At 39.3% G+C, this 12,033-nt stretch overlaps 1 protein-coding gene across 7 annotated transcripts in view; it reads left to right on the plus strand.

Moving 5' to 3' along the window:
* Positions 1–12,033, plus strand: part of LOC122721032 — a 232,178-nt gene that overhangs the window by 44,892 nt on the left and 175,253 nt on the right. For all 7 annotated transcript variants that reach the window (XM_043948222.1, XM_043948221.1, XM_043948225.1 and 4 more), the window contains one exon: positions 4,801–5,067. In XM_043948222.1, coding sequence (XP_043804157.1) covers positions 4,801–5,067 — 267 coding nt within the window. The remainder of the gene's footprint in view (positions 1–4,800; positions 5,068–12,033) is intronic.

Consider the following 12,033-nt stretch of genomic DNA (forward strand, 5'->3'; position numbering starts at 1 on the left):
GAATGTCTGTGAATACTATGAGAGAGTTGTGTGTATAGGGAAAAGTAAACTTCGTTGGAATGTAAAGAGAGGAGAAGTGTTCACAATGTGTACAACGTGACGTGTTGTAACACTGCGCGCAATTTCGAACGTGCGGCGTTCGTGTAATCTGAACGAATTTTCATCCCTATATTCTTCTCGAACGTGTTTTATATTTATATTTTCGAATATTTATATACGTTCAATCGTCAAGGTACGAACGAAACTATTGGATAATTCGTAATGAATTCAAGTGTCGTGATGAAAATGAAGAAGAAGAATCGAGAAATTCGTTCCCTGCAAATACTCACGCGTCTTTAAGAGAAATTGTACGTTCTTTTACCGTGAGATATCATAATTAATTTTCTCTCAATAATAAATAAATTTTCATTCGATTCAAAGTTTTCACGCTTGAAAAAGAAAAAGAAAAAAATCATTCGAGTCGGTCACGTACGAAACTTTCTTCAACACTTATCACACTGGAAGAAATTTATCGGATATTTTTATCTCTGATAATCGCTTATCTCGATAACATTGATCTAAATATATTATCATTATTTACTTCCAAGAATATCATAACAATAATTATAGTAATAATAACACGAAGACTTATTCGATTATCGAAAATCGTGGAAGTTAAAAATAACGTAACAAGAGTTGTCCCGACAATTCCAATATTTTCTTAATAATCCGGGTCACGAATTTCACGGGAAACTATCAATCGTCTCGACAATCGTATGACATCGATACACACACACACACGTATCGCAGAAAAAATCCTCTCGGCAACAACAGTTCCATCGTTCCATCGAAAACCCGGGAACAAGTTTTTTTCCCCCCCTCCCCAAGTTTATGACCATACTCCAAGTCCATACTTTCCCGTTGCTAGAAATCGAAGATCGAACCGAGATCGATTTAGCAAATCGAATCTTCCGATCCCGCTATTCCCGAGGAAGCAAATTAGCCGTTATTCTTATTCTTCTCCCGCTTTCGCGCTATTTTCCCCTTGGGTAGGACGGCAGGTGTGCGTGTGGCCGCCTCGAATCTCGAGATTTCCTTGCCTGGGTGTCTGGAAACGGCAATTACCGGGTTTACGGTTTATCCGGGCGTAGATCTTCAATATCAGATATAAGGCCGTGCCCCTTCCGCCGGCCATTGTTCTCGAGGAGGAGCGTAGTCTCGTAGTCGGGAAAAACGGGTTGGCAAACGCGGTCGAAAGCGAGGCGACGACGCGAGCGGATAAAGTGGAACAATCGCGCGTAATCGTACGCAATCTATGGGAGAAAGTGGGCTAATGCGAGATGAGGATAGAGACGTCTTTGTTCCGTGGCGATTCCAAGCTACTCGGCTTGGAAATGGGTATCGTTCTATTAATAAAATCTCCTCTCGAGGGCTTGGAAAATAATTTTTCTCTTCCGATGGAAGGAAGAAAAATTTTAAACTGGCAGATTTGAAAAATTTAAAAAAATGGAGTTGGAGTAGAGTTTGAGGAAGAATTTCTATTCGAGATATCTTGGAGCGATTTGCGCGTGAACGATGTTTGGATGGTCGATTGTAGATAGGAGTGGAGGAAGTGTATAAACTCGATTAAAGCATTGGTGAGCAATTTGAGTTTGAACTGGATGGAGATAGGAGGAATATAATCCCATTTATTCGAATCCGTCACGGAGGGTTCGATTGAAATTTATATAATGGGGAATTCATCGATTTTGCCTCGATACGAGCAAAGCTCCATTCATTGGAACGAAATTTCAGTTAGTCACCCGATTAACGTCGATTCAATCCACTTATGTAAACTCGAATGAGAAATCGAATAGGTAATTGGAAGTTCCTATCCAATGTGAATCGTTCGTTCGACAGATTAAGATAATTGAGATTCTATTGTATCCACAAGGAATAATAGAAATTAATCCAATTTGTCGATAATATAAATCTCTTTCTCCAAAGTTCTGTCAATTAAATATGTTATTTAATAAAGAATTTATAAGGAAGGAACGTTTTAGAGGATAAGAGCGTCGAATAATATTTTTCTCGTTGCGTGATGCGTCAAGTGTCAGGATAAACGAAGAAGGATGTTTCTTGCGAGAATGTTGCGTAAACTCTCGACGTGTATTCGTGTTAGATGGGAAAGTGGATAGCTTTGTTAAAGTAATGCCTTTTTTTCTCTTCTTTTTTTCTTTCTTTCTTTTTTTATAGCTCGAGGAGAATCGAACGTACCAAAGTTCTGATCAATCGTTAACCACGATCATTTATCGCGATAACTTTATTATTATTATTATTATTATTATTATTATTATTAATGCACCGACAAGATATTCTTTTAACGGATACTTTATAACCCTATAATTTCATCGAAAGAGATTAAGTTCTTCAATAAACAAAGAATGTGAAAGTGTCGTTTTCGTTTTAAATACATCTGAACCAATTTTGTCGCGCAGTTTCCGAAGTGACAGCGCGCGTGAAAATTATTCGAAAAATTAATTTCCGCGTTCCGCTTTCTTCGTAATTTACTTTTTTTTTTTTCTTTTTTTACATTGCCACACCGATAATAAGAATAATCATAATAATAATAATAATCGTAACTCGGACCAACAATCTTCATTTTCGCTCAACATTTCAACGATTCGTGTTCGAAGTGATGGAACAGAGAAAAGATCGTTCCCTTATCGATAACGAATCATCACCCGCGTCACTTTTACCGTCGATATACCCGTATAATCTTCATTTTATCAATTTCGTCCAAGCCACTTTCATTGGATCCATTCCTCCCCCGTTAATCCGTTGCTTTCGAAATTGCACGTTATCCCGTCATTCCATCCAGCTTCTCGTTACATTCGCTGCAATCGAATACACTTATATATATATATATATATAGCGCGTCTCGTTACACGGTAGAGAAGAAGGAGCAGCGAGTGAGATTTTCAGAAGAGACGCTCTCTCGTGGCGTAATGAGCACGGCGTCGAAATGCTTGACTTGGTTCGCGGAAGCAATAAAGGCTTTTAACTGGTTTCTTTTGTACGCGTGTGCTTAACCTTTGCACCCAAGCGTGCAGGGTGTCCGCGGTATTGCCCTCAACCGTGATTTATTTCTTCGACCGTGGAGAGAGAAAAAAGGAGAAAGAAGGACAGATAAAACAACCATCCTAATCCTCCTCCATCATCCTCGAGAGAAGCTCGATACGTTTCAGAGAGACTCTTTTTCTTAGAAATTTACAGTGAACGGTGTGCATCGATTACATCACGAACGATGAAAAAGAAATAAAAATCATCGTGGAAAAGCTCGATTCGTTTCGTTTAGAGAGAGGCTTTTTTTCTTGAGGGAGAATCGAAGGGAAGAGTTAATCGTCGTCTTACACCCGATCTATCCGATTCGTCCCTTAAACTCAAACGTCTTGTTTGAAAATTTACGATGAACGGTGTGCACGATCGAAAACAGGTAAAGATTGATTACGGCGCGAACGTTGATTAGAAGCAGAAGAGGCGTGGAGGAAAGTGGAGTAAAGCGCCTGTTATCGCCGATTTCGATTTCCAGCCGTGGGCAGGAAAATCGTGATCCCACGTAGCTCGACGCGTGTTGCGATGCGCGTGCAACAGCGAGCCTCTCGTTCATCGTTTTTCTTCTTCGACGGGGATAGAATTCTTTCGTTTTTCATTTCGTTCGTCGAAATTGATGAATTTCACCTTGCTTAGAAAGGAGGAAATCCGAAGACAGGACTGAAAAGCGAGAAAGTGTGGCTGTTTGCAGTGGGCCGAGACTTGGGTATCTCGCTCGGGTTGGGAACTGCTATATTTGTATACTTATTACGCGGGATAATTGACAGACGAGATAACCAGTTGAATCTTGAATCTCCAAGACCCAAGGCCGAGAAAGTAACGGGGGGGAGATATTCGTCGTCACTCGTAACGGCGTATTAAATCAATTTGTTTCTCCCGTTTCTCGAATCTCCATCCCAATCGAAGAAAAAGAAATCTCTCTACCTGGAGATGATCGATAGAACTGGAACTTTCGACTAATTGGAAATTCGGCCCTATCTTATCCGAGCCGAATGGAGAGGTCATGAATTCTTTTTCCAACCTTCTCGATGGATCTCGATGGTGGTGGATTTCGCGAAAGGTCGAGTCAGTGTCACGACTCTGCGATGGCCAGAGCCCTCAACGACTTCCTCGGGAAGATCAGGTGGTTTTCTTGATTTTCCACGCCCGTGCTTCTGACGAACGAGTTCCTTTGCTCCTTCGTCTCCTTCGAGCATCTCGAACGGAAGCTATAATCCGATCACCGTGACGCGTTCACGCGATTGAGGTCGTAGAATATAATCGAAGAAATTCGAGATCGCAGCTTTTTCTTTTTCTTTTTTTTTTTTTTATTGGTGATTTATTTCGGCTCCAAGTTAATCGCGGTCGTTAATTGTGTTATTATTATTATGCGCCTGCGCATAACGCATGACTTAATCTGCAACGACTGCGAGAAGGAAACTTTCGGAAGATGATCCTCGATAACGGTATCCCCCCGGCCGAAACGCAATTTAAACCCCATAAATCGATCCTCGAGCGGGCTTCCGGGTACTTTCGAATATTCGTACACTCGATAACCGATGGGCGTGTGTATATACGGAATACATATTTGGAAGCCGCTTTCCAATTTCGAATACTGATTTGATATTTATCGTTGTCCGATTTATTGCGTTTCGTTCGTCGTTCGTGGCTATAATTATTCGAAAAAGTTATGATATTTATATTTATAATGTACATTTTGCAAGATGAATTTTTGACATTTTTTGGCAGGTACTCCAACGAGACATAGAGGCGCACGGTCGAATCGTGAGTTCGGTCGTGAAATTAGGGGACAAGGTGTACGATCAGCAGCAAGGGGAGCAGCGACAACGGGGACAGGAGGGGGGAGAGAGGCAGGAGCAACAGGAGCAACGGGGGGAACCGTCGCAGGTTTTGAGGACTGTGAAATCTTTGGAACGCAGGTGGCATTTGCTGTTTCTTAGAGCTTTGGAATGGCAGTGTCACATCGAAACACTTGTATCTCGCGTGAGCAGCAAGGTGAGTTTCTTCTCTTTTATTTCTAAATTACTCTTATGCCGTTTATTTTGCGCTTCATGCTTTCGTGAATACGAAAAGGATGAAAATGGAGCGAGCGAACAAATAAATCGAGTTTAATTTGAATTCGAGATGATTACTCGAGATTATTAATCATGCAACTTTCGTTCGAACCAAATCCGTCGTTTAGGCTCGAGATATATTTGATCGTGAGAGCAATTACACGAAAGGGTAGAGTGTGTAATTTGTTTTTCACACCCGTTGCTAGATGTAAGCCTCGATGAATCCGAATCTCGCAATAATAATTTCACGCAACGCGCGTTTGTTTGATGATTTATCGATAATCGATAACTCGTTATTATTATAAAATCTAGGATGGAAAATCAAGAATTTTTGAAGAATAATTTCTTCGAGAGTCTAGTATAGTTTCGATGCGTAAAAATTCGCAGAAATATCGCTCTATCCACGTTGCGTTACGTACATAATACCGGTCATTAGCGATATCAGAACGGTTTTTCCTGTTTTCTAAGATCCTTATGCTCTGTGATCTTCGGCCTTTCCGCCGTGGATGTAATGGAATTTGCGTATTCACCGCGTGCACGCGATCGTTTTAGTTACACGTTGTCCTGTTCGACTTTTCTACCTAGCTTAATGGAATGTTGCACGTTTACATGCATTCCCGGTAATTTAATCATTGACAGGGATTTATGGGTTGAGAGAGAGAGATATTTGAGCCGCGTGTTGATGGTGATTGCAGAGTGTAGAGTCTATTAACTTCTTTCCTTTAATATAGAAATTTAATGACGTATCAGCTCAAGTATAATAATTTACTTTATTATAGAATATAATTTCAAAATTAATTTATCAATTATAAATTATCAAATAATTTATATACACAGACAACAGTTACAAACTTTTCACGTTTTTCATATATTTCTGTATTCACTCTCGGTTCAATATTTTACAACCACTTCTCCACCGACCATAAATTCCAACCATCGAACAATACCATCTATACCGCATCTCTCATAAATTCTATCTAAAGACTTCTTTGTCTCGGCAAGAGATTTCTCTATTTCTCATCGTTCTTCCTCGCATCATCATCGTCGTCGTCGTAAAATTCAACGCCACCCGATGGAACGAAGGGTCCATCTAGAAAGAACAAACGAATTTGAAAAAAAAAAAAAAAAAGGAAAAAAAAAAGATTTCACAAGAAACGCGTTCGGTTGTTGTAGATTCGGTCATTAACTCGAAAACTCGCGCAGCAAACGCGTTCCTTTTCACGCTCGTTCATCCTCTCGAGGCTAACGTGAAAGTTTGTCCAGCATAAAAATTAATTTCGTGTCATGGTGGATGGGAATCAAACCTATATTTATTCCCACCGAATGTCCATCTTCCATATTTCTTTTTTCAACACGATATCTACGAATCCTCCAATTTTCATCCAATAATAATCATGATAGTCTTGTTTCGATAGATTTAATTTACATTTATCATCGATCGAATCTATATTCTGATCGTCTAGAATATCGAATTAGACGAGAATAGAAATTTAATTTTTATCGACGAAAACGAAAACGAAACTTTTGGCAAACGAATATAAAATTTCCACGATCGTATTTTTACGATCTTTCTTGTTTTTCTTCCCTCTTAACACATCATCTCGAAGAATCACCAATATTTATTCGGATAATCTCACCTCGACATTATATATTTTGTGTTTGTTCTAGGCTAATCTTGCTCAAGGAAATTTCGAGTTTACCTTTACGATTATCGCGCGTGCGGTCGAAAAAATTATTTTTTCCAATTTCTTGGATTGGCTTTGTATGTTAACGAGATGATAGCCACTCTCCGAATGACGGTTCCGTAATTTCGAGTGCAACGAGGAAGTCGGCCTCCACGTAGGAGGCTTGTGAGCGAATATGATAATACCACGGTGGTGCTCCCTCCAACTAGTTTTAGTAGTGGGTGTTCGCGAATGAGATGAGATTTGCGAGGCTCGAAACGTGTCTTGTTCAACATGATTAACAGGCACCGGGAAATTACTTACTTGTCGGTTTTTGCTTCCTTCGTTTCACTTGATTTCTCCGCTCGCGTCATTCCTCGTTAAATATCGAAGCGATCATCGATATCCTAGAAGAGTAACGAATAAATACAACAATATTTTTCTATCGATACTGTAAAAAGAATTTTACTTATTAATCGATTAACATTTTTTTAAATGGAAATATTTGTAGATAAAGGGATATGTGTATGAGAATAAAATGAATTAATGGGGTGCAGTTAGTACCGTGTTATATCTTTTTTCAAGCAAGGCTCTTGAAAGCGGCGAAAATAGCCGCTGCAAACGAGAGGGGCTGAATTGGCTTGCTCGCATAAAATACGTTCGATGGATAGAATTCTTTGTGACGCAGAATAATTGTGCGCAGAAATACGTGAATGTAGGGATTTTTCAAGATTTCTTATAATAAAAATAACCCTTTAACCGTTGTTGTTGTCCACTTCCAAAACTCATAATACCAATTTATGGATAATCTTTTGAAATTATCTATCTCAAACGTACGAATACATTTATTATTATTTCCTCAAAGAAAAAAAACTCTTTTTAATACCGAGTTGCTCGAGAAAATAGAGAAGAGAGAGAGAAAGAAAATTGGAAAAATTTTCCCACACATTTTTTTGAAATTAAAAGTAAGCGGATAGATAATATTTTGAAAGATTTCCCCTTCCAATCTTTCTTAGAATCGAAGCACGCGAGAAACGTAATGTTCCTGTTCCTGCAATTTCTATCGTTCGAGAGAACCTGCATCGTCGCGTTAAATTTACGATCGAATAAAAATTGCGAGGAGAGGGAGAAATCGTTAATTATCGGGACGAATCGCATCCGGGGCGCGATAAATCGACGAATAAGACGGATAGTGCTGTAGCGCTTCTTGCCATCCAATTCCCCTATTCCAATTTCTTTCCCTCTTTTTCTCCTTTTTTTTTTTTTTTTTACGTTGGATCCACCCGTGTCGAAGCGAGAGAGCAACGGCCATTCATATCGATCGGCCATGTTTCCACGGTAAAACGATCCCGCGCATAAAGTTCGATTAACGTGAGCAATCAGCCCGCCGTATTATACAAAGAAAGGTTTCACTCGAGTACGCTATGCTAGATGCAACGTGACCGGTACCCGCCTAAAACTTTCACGCGAGGCGTACGCGCGTTCTTCCGCTCTTGTCCTGAATCTCGACTTCCTTTAACCCCTTCTCTGTTTTCGAATTTCTGTTCAGCACTTTGTGTCCTTGTCTGTTCAATACAGTTTCTACACTTTGTGTCCTTGTTGTTCGTATTCTCGTAGTAATTAGATAGATAACTAAAACGACGATGGATATTGGAAGGGATGATTGTCTTGGAGACAAAATGAGATCGAAGGTTAAGGATAAAAGGATTGGGGGGTTAGTTTTTTCAGTTTATATAGACGAAAGAAAATGTTAGATTCATGAATCTATCTTTCTACGATGATTTCAATAAGAATTTTTTAAACACGCCCGATTTAAGTCGAAGTTGATTGAATCGGATCTCGTCGATGCGTGTAAATATCGCGTTTCTCTTCCGCGCAACGTATTATCAACACGCCACGCAAGCCTTCCCATCAATGAAAACCGATGTCACGTTTCACTCGAAGGCAGACGAAAGTAAAAATCATCATCCTCCGAGTTTCCTTTTACCAAGTCTAGGAAGAGAACTTTTGCCTTGGCGAAAAATCCTCGCGATCCTCTCCCTTCTTCCTCGCGGCCACGCGTTTCCTCTCCCCAGATCTTCATCGCGTGTGATGTCTTCCACAAACGTGTTTTTCTCGTCTCTTGCCGCGGTGGAAGCTGGCTCACCAATCCTCTACGATTCAACGTCATGCTTTTCATCGAGATTACTTCGGGGGGAAAGCATTTTTTCGAGCCGCTTCCGGTGCTAACGCTTTTTGAAAGCGAACGGAGATAAACTCGTGGTCGAGATCTGCTCTTGGCAAATCGAGTGAGTTTTTAAAGCGCGTCAGAGATTATTTATTATGAAAATGTATCACGGAGTTTTGTTCCAAAAATCTGGCAACACCGAATGATAATAGGATAAAGAAAAGAAAGTTGATAAAAATAGGCAATTCATCGTGTTTTTCAAAATTCAATCGCGATTAAGAAGAAGAAAAAGAAGAAATACAGGAAAAGGAAATGAGAACGAGGAGAGAAACTCTCGATATGATACAAAGAACACGATTAGCAAATTCATCTTCAGATTCGTGGATTTTTAAATCCATAAATCGCAACGAAGAATGAGAATAAGAGGAAGGATAATAAGAACGAGAGGAGGTGCAGAAAGAGAAAAAGAAAAGGAGAGAAACAGGAAGAAAAAAAGAAAATTGAATAAATTCTCAACGAAGAACAGGAAGAACAGGAAATTCAAATTTGAGCAAACTCATAGAAAAATAAAAAAAACAAGAAGATTAACGAAATGTATCAGGAGGAATGGGTGATAAAGATCGAGAGAAAGAGAAAAATCTTAATGAGGATGGAAAGGAAAGAACTCTTTTTGTAATTATCGTCACGATTCCACGGATCTTAGCTACTCACGATTCAAAATATTGATCCCGAATTCACAATGGAATCGAAAGTATAAATCTCGTCAATGTGACCAACATCACGTGATTCGTTGGAACTGCGTACTAAATTCCTTCTCGAGTTGTTTCGTCTTTCGAAAAGCAGCGGGGAAAAAGGGTAATATATCACGTTATCGAGCTTGTATTCGTGTCACGATCGCGTAGAATATTGTTATTAATCGACGTTGGTGCAGAGGCCAATCATAAATCGTCGTTTTCACTGGTGGAGCAATTTTCACTAGTGGAAATCGATGTCGATGCATTGTTGATAAACCTTGTTAACAAGGTTTCAAGATACAATAAAGAAATTATTGTATCCCCTCTTTCCTTCTAAAACCACTTCGTTTCCGAATTTATCTTAAAACGATCTTCGCGTATTTTTTTTTTTTTTCTTCCGCCAATTTTTCTCGACTTCGAGCGGTAATAATTCGCGAAAGTTTATCTTCGGTTTCGTGAAAGCGGTGGCGGCCCCCACGTATGTTCACCACGCATTATCCGAGCGACACTCCAGGAACAGAATTTCTCGTTTTGCATACGCTTTTGATCGTTGGTCGCGTGACCAGTTCACGATATTCCCAAGGAGCTCGGGCCTAGTCCACGATAACTCAACCCATTCGAACCACCATGTTTTCGTGTTCCCCAATGATTTGCACGCCCGGTTGATCGAGTAATTTACAAAACGGCCGTAAATTCCTGCTCGTGCTTATTTAACACGACGTCAACCGTATAAGTTGCTCGTTCCGATCCGAAGAGGAAAGCGTGCGAACGTAGGAGTGACGATCTTCTCTTCGATTCGAAGACAGCCTCGAGATCCTCTGTGGTCGTCGCCCTCCTCCTCTAGAAAGTGGTTCCAAGCTTCTTTAATTGTCATTGATTCTTGCTCCAATTAATTAAGAAACTGTACCGTCACGTATCTTAAATCGTTTATCGTTTGGCGATTATATATTTCCCTTGGAGAGGGCGTTTGGAATTTTTATCTATATTTATTCTTGATTTTTCGTCTCTCTTTTTTTTTTTTTTTTTTTTTCGATTCAATCGTTTCCGATCCGAATCTTTTTTCTATTCGTCGAGCAAACGAATCTTTTTTTTTCTTTTTTTTTTTGTTATTTATTCTCGGTTAAATTCGAGAAAATTCGAGAAATTATTTATTTCAATTGAGTTTATTAACGTGTAATTGAATTCATAAATTGTTATTTGTCTAAATTGAACTAAATATAGTAATTAGAGTTATTAATACTTAAAACATCCTAATTGGATACGATTAGAGATTTTATTTGAGCCTTTATGAAGCCTCTGTTGTACTTCCATTAAGAGTTCAGCAACGCTACCGAGATTTAGTTTAAATATGTATAATATACTCGTTTAAAGTGTAAAATGGAGGAGAATAATAAGATGCTTTTAACTCTGTAATAGCGTACAATTTTAATTAAACAACTAAATCTCTATCGTTATTTTGTTTTACCTATTTGGATTTTCTCTCGTTTCACTTCTCTCGAATTAAATTGGTAGTTGAAACAAACGCAACGAAATTCATGGTTCACTCCACGTTTCATTTTCACGCGTCTCTCGTCTCCAATCCCTTTTTTCCTCTTCCCAATGGAAAGTTGAGAAGATAAAAATTCTGCGCCAAATAAAATAACGTAATTCGATAATAAAATAATCACCATATTTCGAATTCGCGTGTCTCTCATGCGTGTTCCCTTTTCACTCGAATACAACGGGAGGATAAAAATTACTCTGCGCCAAATGAAAAAACCGCAATGAATTTCATCCGCGTTTCCATTTTTTCTTTTTTTCCGTATCCCTCGTTGCAGCCTTTTCGTTTCTCTCTCGAATCGAATGGAAAGTCCATGCAAGGGGGGCCGCATAATGGAGCATATCTACTCTAGTGTGTCTGCATATATTTAACCTCTCCAAGGGAAATACAGGGATATTAAATTGCAGCGTTTAACCATCGCGTGGTTACTTATTTGCAAGTCTAACGATCGCCACTACAGTCCTCTCTCTGTATTACCGCTTATGCGCTATAATCCTCGACGTTTTTTTTTTTTTCTTTCTCTCCCTCCTTCCCTCTTTCTTCTTACATTATATAAATGTTTGTCCACGAATATAGTCTTAAATGTATCGCTTATCTTAACACCGCGTTTACAGTTCCTCCTCCTCCTCCTCCTCCTCCCACTTTTTGCTTCCTCCTGTATTTTTCGAATCAATTCCCCACGCCTTGTTTCGCCCTTCGTTCCCATTCAAAAATTGTTCTTCCATCCAGGGAGATAAGATCAGAAATTATTTACGATCATTTGCTAATCTATAAAAGTAGAACGTAATTAAAAAAATGTTGC

The sequence above is a fragment of the Apis laboriosa genome, unplaced genomic scaffold, assembly GCF_014066325.1.
Source record: "Apis laboriosa isolate Shangri-la unplaced genomic scaffold, ASM1406632v1 scaffold13_cov153, whole genome shotgun sequence".
Lineage (NCBI taxonomy): Eukaryota > Metazoa > Arthropoda > Insecta > Hymenoptera > Apidae > Apis > Apis laboriosa.